The sequence below is a fragment of the Stylophora pistillata genome, chromosome 1 (assembly GCF_964205215.1).
Source record: "Stylophora pistillata chromosome 1, jaStyPist1.2, whole genome shotgun sequence".
Lineage (NCBI taxonomy): Eukaryota > Metazoa > Cnidaria > Anthozoa > Scleractinia > Pocilloporidae > Stylophora > Stylophora pistillata.
Genome location: NC_142519.1, coordinates 37,584,795 through 37,607,467, shown reverse-complemented (window position 1 = coordinate 37,607,467; position 22,673 = coordinate 37,584,795). Strand labels below are relative to the sequence as shown.

The 22,673-nt window shown below is 39.0% G+C and overlaps 2 protein-coding genes and 1 pseudogene across 3 annotated transcripts; 1 reads left to right on the top strand and 2 right to left on the bottom strand.

The window, feature by feature from the left end:
* The first annotated feature begins 36 nt into the window (after positions 1–36).
* Positions 37–12,310, top strand: LOC148742346 (WD repeat-containing protein 1-B-like). Its single transcript, XM_088755733.1, has 16 exons — positions 37–198; positions 560–667; positions 1,453–1,582; positions 2,307–2,324; positions 2,783–2,963; positions 3,740–3,817; positions 4,472–4,552; positions 5,288–5,379; positions 6,116–6,257; positions 7,397–7,478; positions 7,760–7,919; positions 8,885–8,969; positions 9,459–9,569; positions 10,271–10,444; positions 11,198–11,342; positions 11,512–12,310. The coding sequence occupies exons 2-16, from the start codon at positions 658–660 to the stop codon at positions 11,616–11,618; spliced, it is 1,596 nt and encodes a 531-aa protein (XP_088611859.1). The 5' UTR covers positions 37–198; positions 560–657; the 3' UTR covers positions 11,619–12,310.
* Positions 12,311–13,418: 1,108 nt separating this feature from the next.
* On the bottom strand, positions 13,419–15,629 carry LOC148742345 (oncoprotein-induced transcript 3 protein-like). The gene is made up of 3 exons (XM_088747268.1): positions 15,622–15,629; positions 14,898–15,220; positions 13,419–13,835 (listed from the first exon to the last, which is right to left on the bottom strand). Exons 1-3 carry the CDS (start codon positions 15,627–15,629, stop codon positions 13,741–13,743), a joined length of 426 nt encoding a protein of 141 aa, XP_088603394.1. The 3' UTR covers positions 13,419–13,740.
* Positions 15,220–22,050, bottom strand: LOC148742344 (oncoprotein-induced transcript 3 protein-like; annotated as a pseudogene). Its single transcript, XR_015996118.1, has 8 exons — positions 22,002–22,050; positions 21,088–21,321; positions 19,776–20,171; positions 18,901–18,983; positions 18,097–18,436; positions 17,578–17,973; positions 17,427–17,471; positions 15,220–16,692 (listed from the first exon to the last, which is right to left on the bottom strand). The product of XR_015996118.1 is annotated as an oncoprotein-induced transcript 3 protein-like (transcript).
* Between the last annotated feature and the right edge of the window lie 623 nt (positions 22,051–22,673).

Sequence of the window (22,673 nt, the reverse complement as noted above, 5' to 3'; positions counted from 1 at the left end):
TGCGTTCAGAGAAATCTTTGCTTTTCATTGCAAAATCTGGTAGTTCGAAATCCAGGTTTCGGATTTTATTAGGGTGATTCCCTGGGTTTTGCACCGGGCAAGCTTTTCTGCGCATAACACTGTGACGCCCAAGATGGCGGCCGTTCTTCCCGACTACGAGGTGTGAATAAGAGATCGCTGCAATGGCGGCCGATCAAGGTAATGGCGTTGCGTCCGCAACATTTCGGATAAATTAGGTACAATTTTACCCTCTATCTTCAAATGTCTATGATAGTCAAGGCACACGATAATACATTTTTTCATTTCTGTATTTATTTCGGCAAAAATAGTGGCAAAGTGGCGACTGCTGGCTTTTTTATTCTACTTGCAATTTTGCGACTCCTCGGGAATAATTTTTTAGTCGCAAACATAAAAATTAAGTCACAAATGCGACTGTATTGGTCGCAATTTTGAGCCCTGAGAACAGTGTTTTTTTTTTTTTTTATCATGAGCCTCATTATTACCTACAAGTACCTACTTAAGAACTGTACTCAACATTAGCAATACTGTGTTCTTGCAGTGACAAGGCCTTATATACGAACCAAGAGCATGTGCCGCTGTGGGACAGGGAGGATTGTTATCACTCTGTGAAGCTATGTTTCAGCAGTATGGCCTGACATGCGAACAGGTATGTTTTAAGGACTATTGCAAGATATTAGTGAGGTTCATTTTGATCAAAATTCAAACTTTAAGTGGTATTAAGAGATTTTTACGGGGTGATCATGTGGAAAAAATCACAGAAGAAATAATGAGGAATCTCTATACTCACAGATATCACTGCTAGTAGTTTTATGACAATTCCATGAATTTCTAGCGAAAAACCCATTAAGATCATTTCATGGCCCATGAATTCTGCAAAATGAAAATTCATGGGGTTATTTTAAGCCCTGAGTTTTCCATGAATGGGGGGAATTTTTTTCATGACTCATGAATTTTCTTTTAAGCCTAACTTTCATGACCCATGAAAGTCCCTTAAAAGTCACCAGAATGAATTTCATGACCCATTAATTTCTTTTAAAGCTTACTTCATGACCCATGAATTTCTTTAAAGTCTACTTTCACGACCCATTAATTTCCCCTGAAATCCACCTAAATAAATTCCATGACCCATTAATTTCTTTAAAAGCCAACTTTCATGACCCATTAATTTCCCTGGAAAGTCACCTAAATGAATTCCATGTGACTCGGCTATAGTATGGTTTTGATTAAACATAATATTGTTCCATACATTAAAGCATATCACAGTCAGTGTTTTCTTTTGTAGCCACACACTTTCTCCTTCTGGCCAAATTCAGTGGCAAACGACAGATATGTGGCACATAATTATCTGTTCAGTTACAGTGTACAAGTGTATATTAACTAACGTCATGACCTTGTCTCTTTAAAAATCATTTTATATTAATTATTTTTTAGATGTTTCTGGAAAGCTTAGAATCTGGGACACCACTCAGGCGGAGCATATATTGAAATATGAATACCAACCTTTAAGCGGTGCCATTAAAGATATTGCTTGGTCTGAGGACAGTAAGAGGATTGTTGTTGTACGTATATGTGAACGATCCTTCGCAGTAAAGCACTATTTGAGCAATAGTGAAAATCAGACCTGAAAAAAATTTCAGGCCTGTACGGGATTCGAACCACTGACCTCTGCGATACTAGTGCAGCGCTCTACCAATTGAGCTAACAAGCCAACTGGGAGCAGGCCATCAAATTAATTCGACATAAACCCGTAGATGATAAATCAAACAACAACAAACATATGAAACATATGTATGAACTGCGGTTATGAGACGTATATGTGAACGATCCTTCGCAGTAAAGCACTATTTGAGCAATAGTGAAAATCAGACCTGAAAAAAAAAAAAAAAAAAAAAAAAAAACAGGCCTGAAATTTTTTTCAGGTCTGATTTTCACTATTGCTCAAATAGTGCTTTACTGCGAAGGATCGTTCACATATACGTCTCATAACCGCAGTTCATACATATGTTTCATATGTTTGTTGTTGTTTGATTTATCATCTACGGGTTTATGTTGAATTAATTTGATGGCCTGCTCCCAGTTGGCTTGTTAGCTCAATTGGTAGAGCGCTGCACTAGTATCGCAGAGGTCAGTGGTTCGAATCCCGTACAGGCCTGAAATTTTTTTCAGGTCTGATTTTCACTATTGCTCAAATAGTGCTTTACTGCGAAGGATCGTTCACATATACGTCTCATAACCGCAGTTCATACATATGTTTCATATGTTTGTTGTTGTAGGATTGTTGTTGTTGGAACAGGCAGGGAAAAGTAAGCTGTCATCTTCATTTCTTTATGAAAACCCTGTCCAAATAATTTTCTTTCTGTTTATCTGTCTGTCTGTTGGTCTCTAAGTTATTCACATTGTTATTTATCTTTACTTTTAGCTTTGTATCATGAAAGACAATTGGCCTTATCCCAATGACAGATAAATTCCTTATTAACTGATATGTCAGTTTTGTGCTTAAATGGCCCAAACAACAATAACAATCAGGGCTGGACACTAATGGTAGCCCACCAGCCACAGACTAGTAGAGTCAGTAGTAGAAATTCAGTTTTGGCTAGTGGTTTTTCAATTTCCACTGGCCAGTTTAGCTAGTAAACAAACTGAAATTGTCGTAACATTCTAAGATGTCACTAGTCACTTGGCTATTAAGCTGAAAAGTTAGTGTCGAGCCTTGAATAATGTACGTGTAATTAATTTTACTGGAATATTATTTTGCTTTTAGATTTGGTAATGTGTTCCTATGGGATAGTGGGTCTTCAGTTGGTCAAATCACAGGACACTCTAAGGATATTAAAGCGGTGGATTATAAACCCACTCGTCCATTCCGCATGTGTACTGCGAGTGAAGACAGTGATGTTGGCTTTTATGAGGGGCCACCCTTTAAATATCATCATGCAAACAAGGTTGGTAACACTGACAATATAATTTATATGTTTACCAAATTCTATCTATATCTGATGAGCAATAAGTTGATTGCTTGAAATACAAGGTTTGGAAGGTGTTTAAAAAATTTGAATGATATTCTAAAGATCCTTGACATCTAAAAATTAATGGTGGACTAATATGGATTTCTTTTTAATCTCCAATTCTTGAATAATTTGTATTTATTCTCAACCCAAAATTTAAGTGATAACAGTGGAAAAGAGTGAGCATTTAATGGACTAGAGTTAGTTTTCAACATTCTGTTATCGAAATACATTCGTAGCCCTAACAAGAGGAGCCAGATTGACCCATGGAAATTTTCTGTTAGACTTATTACAGCAGTTACCTTTTTAACTTTGAGTGTATATGGATTTAGGGGGATCACAGAAGCACAGTTTCTTCAAACATACATTTTTCAATTGAAAGCACTAACTATTTTGGCTACTAGTAGCTCTGTAAGTGATCAAGTTAAATCATATTATTTACACTGGTTTACTAATGGCACCTAACCTCCCTGTTAATGATTGCCTATTTTGATCCCAGAGACTTATCAAAGATCCTTAGTTTGTAGCTAGGTTTCCCAATTTTGGGAAACTTTTCTTTTTGAAAAAAAAGAACACATTTTTCTAAACATTTTTACAGCAGTTGAGGAACAGCTTTTTCAGGTATGGTGCATTACTTCAAACAGGTTTGTTTTATGACACTCCCTTGGACAGTGGAAAGCGTATTGATTCCTTCCCTTTTCTCATTTAAACAGAGCCACACCAACTTTGTGAACTGTGTGAAGTACTCTCCAAATGGGGAACATTTTGTGTCTGGGGGTGCTGATGGCATGGTATGACTGTTTTGTGCTTCTGAAATAGGAAAATGTTCAATACAGACATGTGACCATGTAAACATGCTGCATAACAATCATAAAAAATATTGTTGAAATGGAATTGTAACTCATGACTTAGTTATGTGAAAAAAGCAAAGTGCTCCTGAGCCAACTGAGCTATTAGTCCATGGTGATTGTGTTATTATATATAGAGATATGCACCCATGAAGGATGAATGTGTTTAAGGGAATACTTGAAAATCACAGAATGATGTAAACAGCAGAATAAAGATGATAAGCAAATTTCTAATATGTATTAGTTCTGTTTAGCTTGTGCAACTACATGTAGAGCATGTGGTTGTAATGTATCTTACAAGAAAGACGTTAAGAGAATCTGGAATCTATCCAATATCTATCTTCTCCTTATTAATTTTTTTTATATTTATTTCCCCTAGTCTTAAATCTCTTTGTCATAATCTAAAACAAAAGAAAATTAGAATGAAACTGTTTTGAAACTTGTTTGGAGTAAGGAAAGAATGAACAGACTCGGGCAATTTTTGCAGCAATAAATCTGTAAACAAAAATTAATTTGGTCTCTGTTTATGCTGAACATTTTATTCTGATCAAAATTGATATGCTGTTATTGTTTTTTTTTTTTTTTTTTTTTTTTTAGATCTTCCTCTACAATGGTAAGACCGGAGAGGAAATTTGTGCCTTGGGTGGAGGTAAAGCTCACAAAGGGGGTGTGTATGGGGTAAGTATTTTTATTTACTGAGAGTGTAAGACTTTTCCTAGTTAAGCTTCAATTATAAGAGTTTTCCCTGACAGTGTAATTGCTCAAAGTTGACTGGAGGTATCACTAGATGCATACAGTATTTCCTCATGATAAGCATTCATGTTCTAATAATGGCCCTCCCCTGCTGAATAAGTGCCCTCTCCTTGGCCTTAATTTCAAATTGCTGCTACCCTCCCTGCCCCCCCCCCCTCCCTCCACCTTCTCCATCACTCAGTAGGCATGCTGTTCCTGTTGCCTCTTTATTTATAACTTTTTAAATTTCCACTAGAGGGGAATCAGTACAACAGAATTTAGTTTCTTTTCCCTTCCAGACATTTTTTATCTCCATCTGCCTGCAGAGTTCTTTTATATGTGTTATCCGTTCTTTCAATTTTTGTTCCATCACTATGCAAACTTAATAAGTGCCTCCTCCCTCCCCTCCTCCCCTTCCAATAAGCCCCCACCCTATTAGCTGAAATTTAAAATAAGCCCCCAGACATTTACTTAAGGAAATATGTTATTCTCTTATGGATCGAAAAAAAAAAAAAATTATTTTTGACTCGAATGGCTTATCCACTACATCCATTTCATTAATACCTATTTTGGATTGTTTTGTGAAGAACTCTTCATTAATGTAATTTTTATAGTCTATTATAGAATGTAAAATGGTGGTGCACATATAGCGTACTTAAAAGATTTTCACGACTCTCATAGATATCATGGAGTCCAGACAGTAAATTTGTTCTCAATGCCTCAGCAGACAAGACTGCCAAAATATGGGACATAGCTGCTAACAGTGCTTCCACGTAAGTATACAGAAATTCTATTGGAAAATTCATTACCTGACAAGGGAATTTCACATCAACTTGTACGTGAAAATCGATATTGTACGAAGCACTGAGTGATGAGTGCAATACACCGAATCGAAATATGGCGTCCAATAGGAATTGCCATTGTTCTGGACTTACTAGCGTCATGCACATGTGATAATCCTTTTGTGTTTTCCACATGAAGACGAGGCTAGTAAGTCAAAAACATTGGTAATTCAAATTGGATGCCATATTTTGATTCGGTGAATATTGGTTTTCAGATACAATGTAACTTGGCTGGAATTCCCTTGTCAGAGGGAGGAGTACTATGGGCCCAGTTGTTTGATGGCCAATAAGTGCTAACCCAAGGTTAAATTGTAATCCAGGTTTTTTAATTCCTTTGTTTAAAAGCCTCTGTGGGATAATTCTCTCTCTTATCTTTGAAGCATCCAATCACAACATTTTAGAGAGAAAAAAAAAATTACTGTGGATTTTCTTTTCAAGCTTACAGATCTGAGATCAAAATAATTTTACGGAAATCCTGGGTTATCTTAACCCAGCTTTGAACAAACCGGCCAGGAAACTAAATTACAGTAGAACTGATACAAATTCTGTTTTTTGGCTTTAGACTTGTCGCATTATCAACTACAAATCTTTAATGTGGCGCTCTTATTCAAGAAAAAAATGGTCTAGAATAGAATCACCATTTTTGTTTGTGGTTTTTTCCTGTTAGGGAGTTTACATTTGGCACAGATCTTGAACACCAACAACTTGGCTGCTTGTGGCAGGGAGAATACCTTCTTACTGTTGCTCTCTCCGGAAATATCAGCTATTTGGATAAGAACAATCCTTCTTCTCCAAGCAGGATTATTAAGGTCTGGGGTTAACAAGTACAATACGAACCGTAGAGAGTAGACTCACAGTGTACATACGCTACCACTCATACGACCATCACATTACATGCACGTATGTTCTGTGTACATACAGTGTACAGTGTTCTGTGTACATACAGTGTGCTGTGTACATACAGTGTACATACATCTGTGTACATACAGTGTACATACGCTACCACTCATACGACCATCACTTTACATACACGTATGTTCTGTTTTGTTCAAAAAAGGTTACACATTAGTGTAGCAATGGTTTAGCCTTTTCACTTCCAACGTCCAATAAGTCATTCTCGTGGCCTACTGCTATACATCTCCCTGTGAGTTAGACAGGAGAATTCCGTGTGAAAATCAAGATTGCCTCTTCTAGCTAATAAGCGTTTCTCTTCTCATGAACTGCTTGTAAGGCAGTGTGTTGGAATTAAAATGAGAAGTTACGAGTGAAGAACTTCTGGGAGCTAAAGGGTGAAAAGCAGCTAAAACTGGGGTATTACTTTATAAGTGATATAATCCCCAGTTTTCGAACCTTACGTCCACAACGATAGGTCTCCGTTTGAAATTTAATTCAAAATAGAAGAGCGTTTTGTGGTTGTTACAGAAGAAGGGAAATATTAATTTTGTTTGTTCACAAAGTCGCACCTGAGAACATTCAAAGGAAAACATCCGACGCAGCAAACAATGAGAAGTTCGTAAACATTTTTGTTGTGTTTTCGTGCACTTTTTCGCGCGCATTTGAAGATATAATAATAATAGGCTGTAACCCCTACTTGGCCCAAAACATGCTAATATATTTGTCATTTGTCCTTGGACATTATCTGTTCCTCGAAGCTCACAGTTTCCCTCAGGCTTCGCCCTCGGAAGACTGTTCGCATTTTGGAAAAGATATTTTCACGCCAAATAGAGGCTATTGTTTATGTTTCCGGTAGAAGTTGTTCTCTTGTTCTGACGCTAAATTCTTGTACCTGATTTACAAGAAATTGTGTTGCAGCTAGAGGGGAGAATTTCAAATCAGATCATGGGTGGAATTGTGTGAGACGATAGTTGTCAAATCCAGAGTTATCATTTACATTTTGATGTTTTGAGTTTTGTCTTGATACTTCGTGGTTTTTCGTTTTTCCATTTAGGGACACAACAAGAACATTTTGTCCCTTGCGTCATCTGAAGATGGTTCTACTCTCTACACTGGAAGTTTCGATTCACGAATTTGTATCCTTTTAAGTGCAGTGTCCCATGCATTCACAAAAACATTTGAAATGCTTGGAATTCTCCAAGCTTCACTTACATATATGAGCTTCCGTGTAGCAAGATACAAGGATACTAAGGAGTACATGTAGCTGTCGACAAAATCTGTTTTGTGGAACTTGTTACCCTTCTCCTTAATGAATGCTTTCTTGCTCTTACACACGATTCTCATCCGTAGGTCAAATAACATTTATTTCATTAAAAGTTACGGTGTAGCTCTATTGTCAGAACTTAACACGCTTCAGGTCAGTGGGATGTGAAATCTGGAAATGCTGAGACATTCAAAGGCAAAGGTCACACAAATCAAATTTCAGACATGGTGTTCTGTGGAGATAAGATAGCCACTTGCAGTATGGACGACACTGTCAGATTCACGTCCGTAAAGACTCTGGAATGTGGCTTAGTGTAGTAACACGTCATCCTACAATGTAAGCCCACTGTTCACGCTCTAATAAGCCTCTGAGTTTTTAAAATTCCCACGGCTTCTAAACAGAAGATTATTAGAGAGAGAGAGAAGGGGGAGTGGGCCTTAGTGAGAGCCAAAATGTGAGTCGATGTTTTTTCATTTGACCTGTCGTCCAGGCCTCGTTCGTCCAGGCCTCGGTTGTCCAATGTGTAGTTAACAACTATTCACCGAAGTGGAGGTGGTTAGTGGTGGATATTTACCGAGCCGCGAAGCGGCGAGCTGAATATCCACCACTAACCACCGACATTGAGGTGAATAGTTGTTTTAGTATATACTAAAACAGTGAGATAATATGCACCACCAAAAATTGATTTGAGTGATTTCTTCGCTTGTCACGAATGCAAACCGGGACGCCATTTTTTCCCGAGTTACTCGGAGGTAAATAGCAAAGGATATTCGGAGTTTGACTAGCCAATCAGAGCGCGCCTTCAACGCTATCCACTGTTTTGGTATACACTAAATAACGCTATCCAGTGGGTAAATCTCCATCCGGTGGATAGTGAAGTACGCTGGATAGCGATTTATCCGTTGGATTAACAATTCTACGCTATAAGTATTTTCTTGGTGTTTTCATAGCATTCTTATATTTCCCTCTATTTTGCTAGCGGGCTTTAGTTTAGGGAAAGGAGGGAGGAAGTGTTGGTTATAAGATAATGCGGCTTATATGAGGCTTTTAGCTCAACTCTTTAAGCCAACCGGACGTAAAATGAAAATCGGTTGTGTCTTGGTGGCACCTAGGGACACAGGGACATTGCTTCAATGTTTCTATTTGGAATTCTCGTGGTTCATTTTGACATTTTCCCTTGCTTAGATTGTTTATATTGTAACTGCAGTTAGACATTTTGCCACGATCAATTTCCTCTTAAATTATTTTCTTTAATGATATTTGAGTTTTTCTCACTAGGTCTGAAAGTACTGGAATGCAAAGTCAACCGCACGGCCTCGACTGCGGGAAAGATGGTCTCACTGTTGTGGCTTGTCTGAAAGAAGTAAGTTTGAAATAGAATCATTGGAGCCTGTCCGGGACTGCACAGTACTTGTGTTGCATTACCTTACCTCGCTCTTACTGTCCATCTCAATTTTAAAACCATTCAGATTTGAAACTAAAACTTGATGTGACTTGATTGCGTTAGTGTCGGTGCGCTGTCATCTTAATTGATGAGTTGGGAATGGTTTCTAACAACGTTTACGTCTGTTCTGATTGGTCATTGCAACATCTGATGTTAGCGCGCCGTATTGAACTCTGGGAGTGAGGCGCTAACATAAATATTTGTTTTGTTTATTTGCTTTGTTTATTTGCTTTTTACTCACGCAACGGACTTCGCCGAGAAGGAGGGACTGCTCGTAGTCTACGAACCGTGTGATGGTTGGGTTGTTTTATAGGGGGTCCAAGCTAACAGGTCTGCAATGCTCATTCCTTCGCAAAAGTATTAAGTACATAGTCCTCTCTCTCACCTTCTCAAGTTTTCTTCTCGTAGATTGCAGTGTTACGAGATGGAAATGTTGTGCATTCTCATCCTGTGGACTACGAAGCTCGCTGCGTAGCTATCCACCCAGGGCAGGCAGAGGTTGCAGTAGGAGGAGAAACGGTACGGGTTAGGCGAGGAGTTACGTGCCTCGATACCTTTCTGAACCGGCGCCCGTCGGGTTCCAAACACAATAGTTTACAAACTTGTTCTTTGGGGACCTAAAGTCATACAATGTCGATAGTTTTCGATGGTTCGCCCGATATCTTAGGATTAAACGTCGTACAAAAATAGGGAGAAAAGCAAAATTTTTAGATGAAAGAAAAATTGACGGAGTATAGACAAAATGTTTAGGTCAAATACACGATAGTTAGGAATGTAAACGTTGCAGCTTGCTTTATGACCACCGAATGCATGTCGCCATCTTACCATTATTTATTCACATACGGGGCGATTTTCTCTCACTCTGTACAGGAATTGATTTGTTTTGCTTTCATAGAGTGGGCTTTGAAAGAAAAAAAAACCATCTCTTTTTCCGTACTAGCATAATCAGGCCTTACCGTATATATGGTCTAGGCGCACGGTGTAATACACTGCGCTGCGAAATGACAAATGGCTTAAAACCCAGAGGGCAAAAGTAAGCGATCCACATCATAAGTGACCATATTCATGAGACAAACGATAACACTTTATTATTGTTGTACTTTACCACGTTGAATGAGCACTACCTTTTTACGAAATTAAATGAATTATCATCTTTTTAACTATTGGTTATTTAATCTTTGTCAAAATGATATTAATATCTCTTCAACTTGTTTCACCAGAAAGAAATTCATGGTTACACTTTGGATAACAACACTCTGGTCGCCAAGACAAGCTGTTCACGGTCAGCATCTGTTAATGTAGTGAGTGACGTGCAGTACTCACCAGATGGTGCTTACCTAGCTGCGGGTGATGATAATCGCAAAGTGTCTGTATACGACTCCACTGGTTATGAGGTATGACGCAAGTGTATGGAATGCATATGGCTGACAGCCTTTATTTAGGGGGATCTATAGGCGAGGGTAGACTTTCTCATTGAAAACCGAATTTTTTTTTTGGTAGAATTTTACTGAGGTTTGCTGCCGGTAAGAATTCGAATGAACGTCCGCTTCAAAAAGGAAGCGTTGTACGAAGTTGACCTGTTAGTGAGACTGTGATCGGATATGGACCTAAAACGTCTAAAAAATGGTTCTCTGTTTCACTTCGAATTGAGCTTATGAAGCTGGAGAATTTATGCGCGGTAGATGTAAATAAAAGCAGCAAATGAGCTCTGTTGATCGATTTCGCTGCTTCGACGTTTTTGTTGAAAAACTCCCATCTGCGAAACCCGATCCGAGTTTAATGGCCCTTGACTTGACTCCTGTTTCACTGTTTGTGTCTCTAGAAAAATTTCATCAACCAAAGTATTACAGTTAATGCCGAACGAAAATTTATACCACGACGGGCACAATCTACGTTAAACACAAATCGGTCAGCAAATGTTTACCCGAGTTTCCAAATCTAAGGGATTCAAATCGGCTGGGACATCGGTTACGAAAACAGCTCATTGTTTTATAAAATCAGGAAAGTCCCAAACTCCCCCTTCCTCCCCCCCTCCATTTTCGCATCCCCACCTCTTACAAGGCAAACTAAATTTAGCCGTTGTTTTCTCAAAAGCTTAAAACAGTTACTGACTTAATACATCGTTACTTTGTTTTATCATTTTGAAGTTAAAGTTTGAGTTTACTGGACCCCAAGCTCGCATAACATGTTTGGCGTGGGCCCCTGACTCACGGCATCTTGCCTGTGGTGGACTGGACACCAACTTGTACATTTACGACATAGAAAAGCCCAATGCGAAGATTGAAATTAAACGTAAGCATGAACTTGTGCGGTAACCATATTGATGTCCTTTTTTTTGTTGCCTGTTTTGAATGTTTCTTTTTAAGATGTGCGACACCTCACGATAACACATAAAAAAAAGGCGACGCGGCAATTTATAGAGCATGCGTAGTAAATGCTTTTTCTTTTGTTACCGTTTCAGGTGCTCATCCTCAAGGTGTTATTTCACGGGTCACGTGGTTGGATAATAACACGCTTGCCAGTGTTGGATTTGACTGCTGCATCCGTTTCTGGAACATAACTTACTAGATTATTCCCCCACTCCTCCCTCGTCTGCGCTTCAATTTGTCAGCTTTGTGTGACTTAAGTAAACCGTGTACACTTCCTCCACCAAACAAGTGCCATTTTGAGCAAACATTTTTTACAATGCACTTAACTATGTCTGATTATTAGATAAAGAGGAAATTCTTTTTTTCGAAGATAAAAATAAAACTTATGATTTTTTTGAGAGATTAAAATAAAAGAGTGTAATGTTAATATGAAGACTTCAATTTTCACCAAGTTAACATGTATCTGCTATGCCTTTTCTTATTTGGCTCGGCAAAAAACTAGATGACATCATGAAATAAAACTTCGGGTGTTGAGAAAAGGAATGGAAGGGAATAATTTTTTTGTTAGCTCTGATATCTTTTTGTCAAGTGCAGAATGAAAATGTGTCAGCAAAGTTATTTGCTCTCTTAGTCTAAGTGTTCATAATAGATGCGAGAATCTGTTTTTTAAGTCATAAGGGAAACGAATTTACCCAACATCAGCAATGTTCCGATCAAACCGCTTTGAATTGAATTTCACAGGCCAAGTTTGGAACGTATGGATGGGAGCTTCAGTTACGAGCAGATTTATTCGGCAGTGTTCAGATGATTTTGGATTTGAAACTTTTTGTAAAACATGTTAAGGACGGTGTTTTGATAATCATTTGACTAATAAAAGTAGTATTGACAACATTTTATTGTACCCCATTTTGCTGCGAGTCATTTGGAAGCAAAGAAGGCCAACCTAATAAATAACAAAATCGAAGATAATCGAAATTTTTACGGACTGGGTGGGTTCAAGGTTTCTACCTCAGTTAACTGATCGTTTCCCGACTGTACTTTTCAGTTGAGTTACGATTATTAAAGGCTTCCCGCCCGTGAAGTTGCCGGGGCTTTAGCAAATAAGAAGAGTTGGTCTCGCCGGAAATTGATCAGCTCACGAATTATTCCTTCTTATATTTTCTCGAGTATCTGCGTTAAGAATGTCCTTGGAACGCAAGTGGACTGCGGACGAGAAATGTTACTTATGGGTGAAATCAATTTAACAAATGGTAAACACCACAGCGTACACTATTGAGTTATGGATGCACGCGGGAGGTTGCTAAGCTCGAAAGAAGCGTAAGAGTCGCTCGAGGCTATCGCCTCGAGCGACTCTAGCTTCTTGAGTGCTTAGCAAACCTCCCAAGTGCATCCATAACTCAATAGTGTACGCTGTGGTGTTTACCATTTGTTTTATAACATAACATTGATACATTGTAGCTAAAGAGTTCCCGTTTATTTAACAAATCTTACGTGACCAGAAAAAACAAGCGCGCGCGGAAAAATAGTCTTTGCATTTGCTCCCGTCAGCAGCGTACACCCATGGGCAAATGGGGGACGCTAAATTGACCAATCAGAGCGCGCGCTTTACTTTGGTTATGTTATAAAAAAATTTGAGCCATGGTTGAATTCACTTTCTCAAAGCCAAGTTTAAAGCACACCCAAAGCTTCGTAATACCCCGAGCTGAAAGGTGTATAGATAATCGAAAGGGAAAAAAAAGAAAGAAAAATGCTTATACATCGTTCACTTTGGAGATAGCTTACATAAGGGAAAGGTCTGAGGAAACTTCTCAGGAAGTTTAGATGTGTGATTGAAGACTCAAATATTAATTTTTTTACCTCTTCCTTTTGTCATTTCTTTGTCTCTTGTTTCATTCTTCGATTAATTCAGGGGCAATAACTGTTCTTTGAATTGGAGCAGTTATGTCAATGACCTGAGTGCAGGCGAAGGGATGAGGTTGACGGCCATAAAGATATTGAGCACTCTGAGTAGAATATTTATTTCTTTGATATTGCAGTTTACAGTGGCAAACTTTTAAGGTATCTTGTCTGACATGATACCGATAAAATCATTCAGATATCAATTTGTATCAATTTAGCTTCTTATGTATTGTATATTTGTTTGTTATTATATCATTATTATTATTATAATTTTTGTTGCTTCATTCAAAGTTTCTCAAGTTCATGCATCCTACAAATACCATTCGTATCGTGAAAACTGTAAAAGGAATCTTGAAGAATCTTGTCTACGCGAGCTGTTGTCCGCAGAAGGAAGAGTGAAGAGTTGATAACCGCGACTACCACTAGTGCTTCTTCTTCCAGGCATAGATCGAACCACAAGTGACGCCAACAACCACAAAAACAACAATTACGGCGGCAACGAGAGCGGTGTACGGACCTGTTAAGGAGAAAGTACTTCAATCATTTCGTTGATATTTACCATAACAAATTTATCACTCCGTCATATCTTTGACATAATGAGTTGAGCTAACTAGAAATTTTCTCTGCGTAATACTTAAACGAATTTTACTATTTCTTCTTGTACGATATCACGTGTAAAAGAATACTTTTAAAATCGCGGTACAAAAATGTAAATCTGAATCCTATGAGTAATCGAGCCCCAGACTTTGGGACTCCGCGCTCCGACTCTCTACCTTTTTAAACTGCAGACTCTACGATGAGTTGGGTTACCTCTAATTTTAATTATAACATAACCAAAGTAAAGCGCGCGCTCTGATTGGTCAATTTAGCGTCCCCCATTTGCCCATGGGTGTACGCTGCTGACGGGAGCAAATGCAAAGACTATTTTTCCGCGCGCGCTTGTTTTTTCTGGTCGCGTAAGATTTGTTAAATAAAAGGGAACTCTTTAGCTACAATGTATCGATGTAATGTTATAAAACAAATGGTAAACACCACAGCGTACACTATTGAGTTAGGGATGCACTTGGGAGGTTTGCTAAGCACTCAAGAAGCTAGAGTCGCTCTCGGCTATCGCCTCGAGCGACCCTTACGCTTCTTTCGTGCTTAGCAACCTCTCGCGTGCATCCATAACTCAATAGTGTACGCTGTGGTGTTTACCATTTGTTAAGTGTGACACACGTCCTGCATACAGCCAGGGTCGGCAATATCGAAAGCGTCAAGCAAGTAAACAGAACAAAAGGAATGGTGAATTTTAAGCTTCGAAAGGGCATAATTAATGTTGTTCCGTCCTGGTAATGAAACTAAGAAAGATGTATTTTCTTTAATCTTTCTTACATTTTCATCGCTGAGCTCAAAATTTGCCGTCTTCCTTATTCTTGATATCACACAGTGTACAAAATGTAATATATGCATGCTATATCTTAGAGTATTAAGAACAGTTCTGAATAAGTTGTTTTCGTGAAAATCTGATTGCAATTTAAGTTAAGTACCACAACGCCTCAGTTTCACTATTTTTGAAGGATAAAAAACCTAGCCCTACTTTCAACTTCGTTCATTTCCATTTGCTTCTGGTTGTCTGTTTCATCGTCATCACTTTCTGAATGCACGAACGGTCCCTGGGCCAAGATATACTCTTCGTCATTTGTTTCCTGAGAGTACAGCGACCTCTTCCTTTTTCCTTCACGGAGACAGCCCTGTGCACAGCGTGACTTCGGGTCTGTTGCGTTACATATTTTGAGCTTGCAATGCAAGTACACATAGTGATGATTACCCAAGAATTTGAGCGCTGCTAGACTGAACCTCTGACTTCTTTCGTCATCGGATGGAATAAACTCTAAGGTCACGGTATCGTCTACAGCACACCTGCAAAAGAAGTCACGGCAGCTGGCGATTGCGTAGCACACATCGCTAGTTCACATACGAGGAATCGTAACGAGGCAAAAAATACAAATTTTCTCGAAATTTTCTTTTTAAACGTAGGCGTTATTGTAACTTTTCATAACAGCACTGAATAGACACCAAAACAATACTTGCGGTAATGACGTGACTATGGAAACCGTTAATAACAAAAATAAATTCAACTTGCTCATTGAGGAAAGTCATTCAACAAAAAACCCTAGTTTAATTATGAAAATATACGAGCTAGTTTGAAATGTGTTATCAAAAGTATTGCTTGAGCAATGCAGTATCGTCTTGAGTAATGGTTCATCATCATTCAAAGGATCAAGTGTGGGAAAGATTATAGCACAATTGGTAGGTACTACCTGGGCATCTGGACTCCTAATAACTTTGTGCAAAGGAGATAAAATTTTTGGATAGAGAGACAATGGAGGAAAGGCACACCAAGTTGAAAAGTGGAACTTTTAAATCAAAAATTTAAAAACTGTCTCTCTACATTCAAGGATAAACTTCAATCGCAACAGACTTAACGTTCGTCGAGAGACACGTTTCCCTTGAATTAATTGAACGTTGCGTAACAAGCCTAAATGACGATTATGAAGAAGCGAAGACAAGTCGAGAGATGCGGCCCTTATTTGTTGCAGAAGAAGCAATTGACATAAGTCAATAGAGAACAAAAAGACATAACAACGAAAAAAACATGAAAACTTTAGGTTTATGTGGCAGTGTTTTACTGAGACGAGTCGTTGTGTCTTACACTTGTAAGGAGCTTACTACTGCCATTTGATGTAAAAAAAAACAACAACAACAACAAAACAAAAAAAACCAAGAATTAAAACGAGTTTCTCATACCCATCATCGATGAACAAGTATTTCAATCCAGGTTTAAAAGGATTAGGATCAGGTGTGGCAAAACACGTTTCTGCCAAAATCTCGAGTTTCAAGTCCTCTGTATCCAAGCTGACGTCCACGTACAGCAATTTTACCCGAAGGTACATTCACTGGAAAGTCTTCGCTTTCGTAATGGTCAATGAACCTGTTATCGGGGAAGATCTTCATTTCTAAAATAAATTCTCCAAATCCATTCCTGGACAGAACGACCTTTTTGCTTTTGATATGGAGACCAACAGAGGAAACGACTCCTGTGTTTGAGTAACAACAGCTGAAGGGTATTTCCACTTCGCGCACGCGCGTGATAATCGGCTGGTGTTCGACAGATATCTCCAACACCTTGTTCATGAAACAGACAGAATTCTTGGTGTCCCTACTCGTTGTGTGGCATTCTTTCAGTTTTGTGGGAAGAATAAAGTGAGTTTGGGTCTCTGTGGCTCCACAGTTTACATCACTGAGACGGAGATGATCCATTTTCATGCCCGGAAGAAAGTTCTTTGGAATGCTGATGAACATCCCGTCTTTACCACAAGTGACATTTACCCCTGAAGAAAGAAGAGGTATTCAAAATTTGAGAAACAACAAGCATTACTACGTGGTACGAGGCGGCCGTTACCTAAATTTAACAATGGATACAATTACTGCTATTCAATGACCTGTTCACAATAAGCAGGATAAATTTAGAACCAGCGTTTCCATATAAAAATTTTCTGCTCGCAGAAAAGCATCAAATGTTCTCAAATCCATAGCATGCTGGATATATTTGAGATACTGACAATCACCGGCGGTAGAAACACTTTCTGAAAATTCTGAACAGGCGTAAAAGAAGGGTTTTGTAATCCCGACAGAAAACTCAAGCAGCAGTGACGTCAGCTTTTCCAAAAAGCTTTGTTTTCGGTTCGGTTCAGCAAAAGCAGAAGGTTAATCATAAAACTAGAGTTGCTTATTTAACTTTTGATTTATCGGTTACACTGGAAGACAGCTAGAAATCTTAAAGGTAGTTTTATCGTCTTCTCAATTTGTGTAGATAAAGACAGCAGGTTACCTAATACGTGTACTTTCTAAAGCGAATGAAAGTCGTAAAACCAAAATCAAAATATTCAAAAAAGGCAATCAGGAATTAACATTTTTCCTTTTGTTTTTGTTGTATCTGATTGGCTGAGAGAGTTGAACGCGTTTATAGACCAATCAGAGAGCGAATTAAAGCTAAACCAAAGGAATCCTGAGTAACCTTATAACACTTGTGGTCAAAAGAAAATTGCTCGAGATAAGACGCTACCTGGTGACGGTGTCGGTTTTATGATTGGTGGTTGAGTAGTAGGTGCTGCAAAAATAAATAAATAAATAAATAAAAACACTTGAATTCGCACACGAGAAAAAGTAAAGCTTCGGTGTTGTGTTTAGGCAAGTTAAAAGAACAAAAATCTCACCTTCCATATTCCCACAATAACGTAATGTACACGCCGGAGGCTTTTGAAGCTCGTATACATAGAAGTCGCCGCAGTTTCGAATTTGAATGTTATTCTTCCATTGATAACATCCTCCTGTCCAGCGATAACAGACTTGACGAGCTACTACACCTCCTTGAAAACTTGGATGTGGACCATTGAGCCAGCCTAGAGCGTGAGTACCGCAGCGTCTCATGGGAACACAAATCTCTGGAATCTGGTCACCACTGTCTCCCGTCATACGATACCACTTTGGTACAAGAATGTTATCTGGAGCTTTTCCATCGCACTTAATCCTACTTTGGTCAGAGTTAGCCATTGCACAGTCAGCTTGGTTAAGGTCTTGGTGGCCGTCATTTGAACATTCCGTGGCCTCTCCTATTTTGTAACGAAGATAATTTATCAATTTCTAATGATAAAAATACCCATTTTTATACTACCCATCAAGCAATGTTATGTAAGTGGCAGGTGTCTCTTTAAGCAAGCAAGCCCTTTACTCACCGCAGTATCGAAGTGAGCACGCAGGTGGTTTGTGCAGCTCATACACGTAAAATGGACCACAGTACTTCACATTTATCTTGTTTTTCCATTTACAGCAGTTTTTTGACCAGTGATAACAGACCTCGCGGCTTACTATTCCTTCTGCGACAGAAGGAAGCTTTCCATTCAGCCAACCTGGCGCATGCGTACCACAGCGATTTGTTTCTGGACATTTGGTTGGCATCCTGTCACCAGCTGCACCAGTGAAGCGAAACCAGCCTGGGAGAGCGATATCTCTGTGATCACATTTGACTGAGCTTTGATCTTTGTTTCCGACAAGACGGTCGTATGTGTTGAGGAGCTTTTATTTGCCAGGAGAACATGGGTCGGATACTAAGACAAACAATCAAGAACTTGGATATTAATGTCAGCTGCTTGGAGGCTAAAACCGTTTTCGTAGCATTTCTGAATCTACAATCACTCAATACGTAACAAAGCTATCCTCTAACAGATGTACTTGCACAATTAGAAATGTTTGAATGTCTTAGACCAACTTAAACTAGACAAAACTTTAAATACAATAATTAGTGAGCGGAAAAACGTTTTTGCAGGAGAAAAATGCGTTTTCAAGGCTGTTTCAAACAATTCGTCCCCTATTTCTGGTTAACTTGTATTCAATGATTAGGGCTGTGTTTAGGAGAGCGACGCTCAGTTGAGGGAGGCACTTTAGATCAAGTAAGTGAGAACCATGTCCATCATCATTGCAACAAAGAAATTGAGGTTGTGAGCAAAATGGCTCAGTATTGTCTGTTTGAGTTACCTGACTTTGGCTTTGGCGCGGTAATCGGTGGTGGCTGGGTAATAAGCTCTGCAAAAAATTCCATAAACTATGCTGAAGCTATCTATTGCTATTAAGGTAAAAGACTCAAAGATAAGTAATCCCTCGGACTCATGACTCTAAATTGCTTTTCAAATAAAGTGAAAACCCATATTCCTATTCAGCTTGCAATGTTTTGTTTTTCCAGTGTTGGTGACGTGATGATACACTGGAGAACTGTTTCTTTCAATTTTCCTCTTATTCACATGCATATGTACGCATGATTAACAAAAAGAAAAGTTGGGAGTTCTCTTACAACCTTCACTGGGAAAACAAAACTAACCAGCTAAAGAGAAACATTAAGAGTATTGCTATCCCTACCCCCCTCTTTTGGATGACATGCTACTCCTTCGCAGGTAATTTCCCTCCACTTCTAAAGTTTGTTCAGTAACCAACATCAATTTGCAATCAAACGTAGAGAGAGGTAGTGTAAGAGAATATCATATTACCAAAGAACACAACATGAAAACGAAGCTTGGCCTCCACCTCAAGTCTTTTAACTTTTAGTCCATCAGGCTAGGTTTTACTCTACCGCGTTTCTTAAGGCAAAAGTAATCATACCCGAGGTAATTACGATTGCCGCTGTACACACCAAAACATGAAGTATTTTAACACATGTATGTATGTATGCATGAATGCATGTATGTACCACTATTTTAGACAATTAATTAGGAGTGTTAGCAAAAAGGTGCACATGACCTTAAAACGGACAAAAAAATATCGCAAACTAGTTTTAGTTGTAAGTCAACTTCAAAATTACCCCCGAAGCGAAATCAAACCTCAATAATGCCTTTGGAGAGAAGTTAAGGTAGCGAACTCTTACCTTCTTTGTTTCCACAGTAACGTAATGAACATGTCGGTGGTTTTTGCAGCTCGTACACATAGAAGTCCCCGCAGTTTCGGATTTGAATGTCATTCTTCCATTGACAACATCCTCCCGTCCCATGATAGCAGACTTGACGAGCTACTACACCTTCTTGCAAACTTGGATGTGAACCATTAAGCCAGCCTGGAGCGTGAGTTCCGCAGCGTCTCATGGGAACACAACTCTCTGGAATCTGGTCACCACTATCTCCCGTCATACGATACCACTTTGGTACAAGAATGTTATCTGGAGCTCTTCCATCGCATTTCAACCTACTTTGATCAGAGTTAGCCATTGCACGATCGGTTTGGTTAAGAACTTGGTAGCCGCGATCTGAACATACTGTGGTCTCTCCTGTAATAAGAAGGAAATGGCCTCTGTTTTAATTAGAAACTTATTCTGTTTTTAATCAAAGAAGAGTTATGTTCTAACTAACAGGTGTAATCAAAGGCTCCTTAGAGCTACCTCGTGGTATGTATTAATGATTTAGTTAGATAACGACCGGTAGATTATGAACTTTAGAAGCGTAAGAAGGAGCACATAAAGTAAACCATACGTGTAATAACAACAAACACTAGATCAAGTCTTAGGAGAAATTTTGATTTAAAAATCAGATAAAGGCCAAAAAAGAAAAATAATAAACGAAGAATGATAGCCAAATTGTGTTGAGAATTCAAACCAGCTGATGAATCAAGTTTAACAGCGCGTTACAATTGTGACTAATAAGAATCATGCAGCCGAACGAGGAGCGAAATAGCGCACAAAATAATAACTAACAGAAAAAAAGGTAAAATCCAATGAAAATCTGCTCAACCTCGAAACAAGGCAAATCATTTGAATGAAGTCTGTAACATTAAAACTACACCAAGTTACACCTACTACCGTACTGCACCGAACTACTCTGCACTACACCGTACTACACCAAACTACACCTCACTACACCGTACTACATCGTACTACACCTCACTACACCTCACTACACCGTACTACACCTACTAAACTTGTATTATAGAACAAGCGTTGGTTTTCCCGCTTTAATAGTGTAAAACCTTGTTCTATATTCGTGACGGTAATTAGGAATATATTACCCAATTTCTCATTAAATGTTAAACCAAGCGAGACAACCCTCACCGCAGTATCGAAGTGAGCACGCAGGGGGGTATTTGCAGCTCATACACGTAAAATACTCCACAATTCTTCACATTTATCTTGTTTTTCCATCGACAGCAGTTTTTTGACCAGTGATAACAAATTTCACGGCTTACCATACCGTCTGCGGCAGAAGGATGCTTTCCATTCAGCCAACCTGGCGCACGTGTACCGCAGCGATTTGTTTCTGGACATTTGGTTGGCATTCTGTCACCAGCTGCACCAACGAAGCGAAACCAGCCTGGGAGAGCGATATCTCGCTTATCACGTTTGACTGAGCTTTGATCTTTGTTTCCCACAAGACGGTCGTATGTGTTGAGGAGCTTGTATTTGCCAGGAAAACATGGATTGAATGCTTAAGGTTATAAAAGAATGGTCAGTGATTATCAAGTAACGACTAATCGAAAGTAAATGATCTAGTCACCTTGAAATTTTCGGTATTGCTATCTTTGAGATTTTCGTTCATTTTCATTTCTTGGAAGCTTCTTTTTGGTTCCGCGACTTTGACCCAAAAAAGAAGTGATGGAAAGAAAGAGACGATGAAACAAACACAGGCGCAAGCATGATTTGACCGGCTAACATCAGCAATAATTTTGGAATTTCTTCGCTATTATGAAGAATGTTTTTTGTAGGCATACTAGTAAGGCCGTTACTCATGTTAGGTTGCACAATGAAATGTGCACAAAGCTCGCTGTGATTAGTTGTTGCCTATCATTTTGCAAAGATTGTATAATAACCTCAGTTATAATTGGTATCTCACCATTATCTGTCAGAGGATAAACGCATCGATGACTCCACCATTTGCAGAGGTTTGCTTTTTGATTACTTTTAACAAGTAGGTTCGCACTTGGCATGGGTCTGTCTAGTAATTATAGATCGCAGAAGTCGGAAATGGGGTAAGAACACTAGTGAAGCATTCGTGTTGTTCCTCAGTTTTCTTCCAACATGTTAATATTATCCGTGAACCATTACAGAGCAGACGCACGGCAACTACTCGAGTCTATTTGTTACGCAGAGGCAGAACAGACACCATACCGAGACTGTTTTCTTTTTTCGCTTTATCCGATAGGGCGTCTTTTTTCATATTTAGGAAGAAAATTAATCAACCTACATAAACGATCAGCTTGGCTAATTCAAGCCTCTGTAATGTTTATAAAGAAGATAAAACGAGAAATTCGTACCTACTTTGTCTCCACAATAACGTAACGCGCATACTTGTGGTCTCTGTAACTCGTACACGTAGAAGTTGCCCCAGTTTCGAATTTTCACATTGTTTTTCCATTGGCAGCACTCATCCGTCCAATGATAACATACTTGACGAACTACCACGCCTTCCTGGACACTTGGATGTTTGCCATTGAGCCAGCCTGGAGAATGAGCTCCGCAGCGTCTCATGGGAACGCAACTTTCTGGAATGTGGTCACCTTCCGCATCAGTGAAGCGAAACCAGTCGGGAAGAGCGAGATCTCGCTGATCACATTTCACTGAGCTTTGATCCTTGTTTTCTACAAGACGGTCTTTTGTGTTGAGGAGCTTGTAATTGGCAGGTTCACACGGGTTTAACTCTGGGAATCAATCAATATCAAATTTTATTACACGACTCGGGCAGTCAGAGGGCCAATAACTAAAATCAACCAATCAAAATGCTCTATTTTGTGTGGAGGAGCTTGTAATTGGCAGGTTCACACGGGTTTAACTCTGGGAATC

Excerpts from the sequence above, each read along its gene's own strand:
- LOC148742346 (XM_088755733.1), top strand. Across the intron at positions 7,920-8,884 it reads ACTCTGGAATGTGGCTTAGT|GTCTGAAAGTACTGGAATGC; the intron begins GTAGTAACACGT and ends TTTTCTCACTAG. Across the intron at positions 11,343-11,511 it reads TGCGAAGATTGAAATTAAAC|GTGCTCATCCTCAAGGTGTT; the intron begins GTAAGCATGAAC and ends TTACCGTTTCAG.
- LOC148742345 (XM_088747268.1), bottom strand. Across the intron at positions 13,836-14,897 it reads GGAAATGAACGAAGTTGAAA|GTCCGTACACCGCTCTCGTT; the intron begins GTAGGGCTAGGT and ends TCTCCTTAACAG.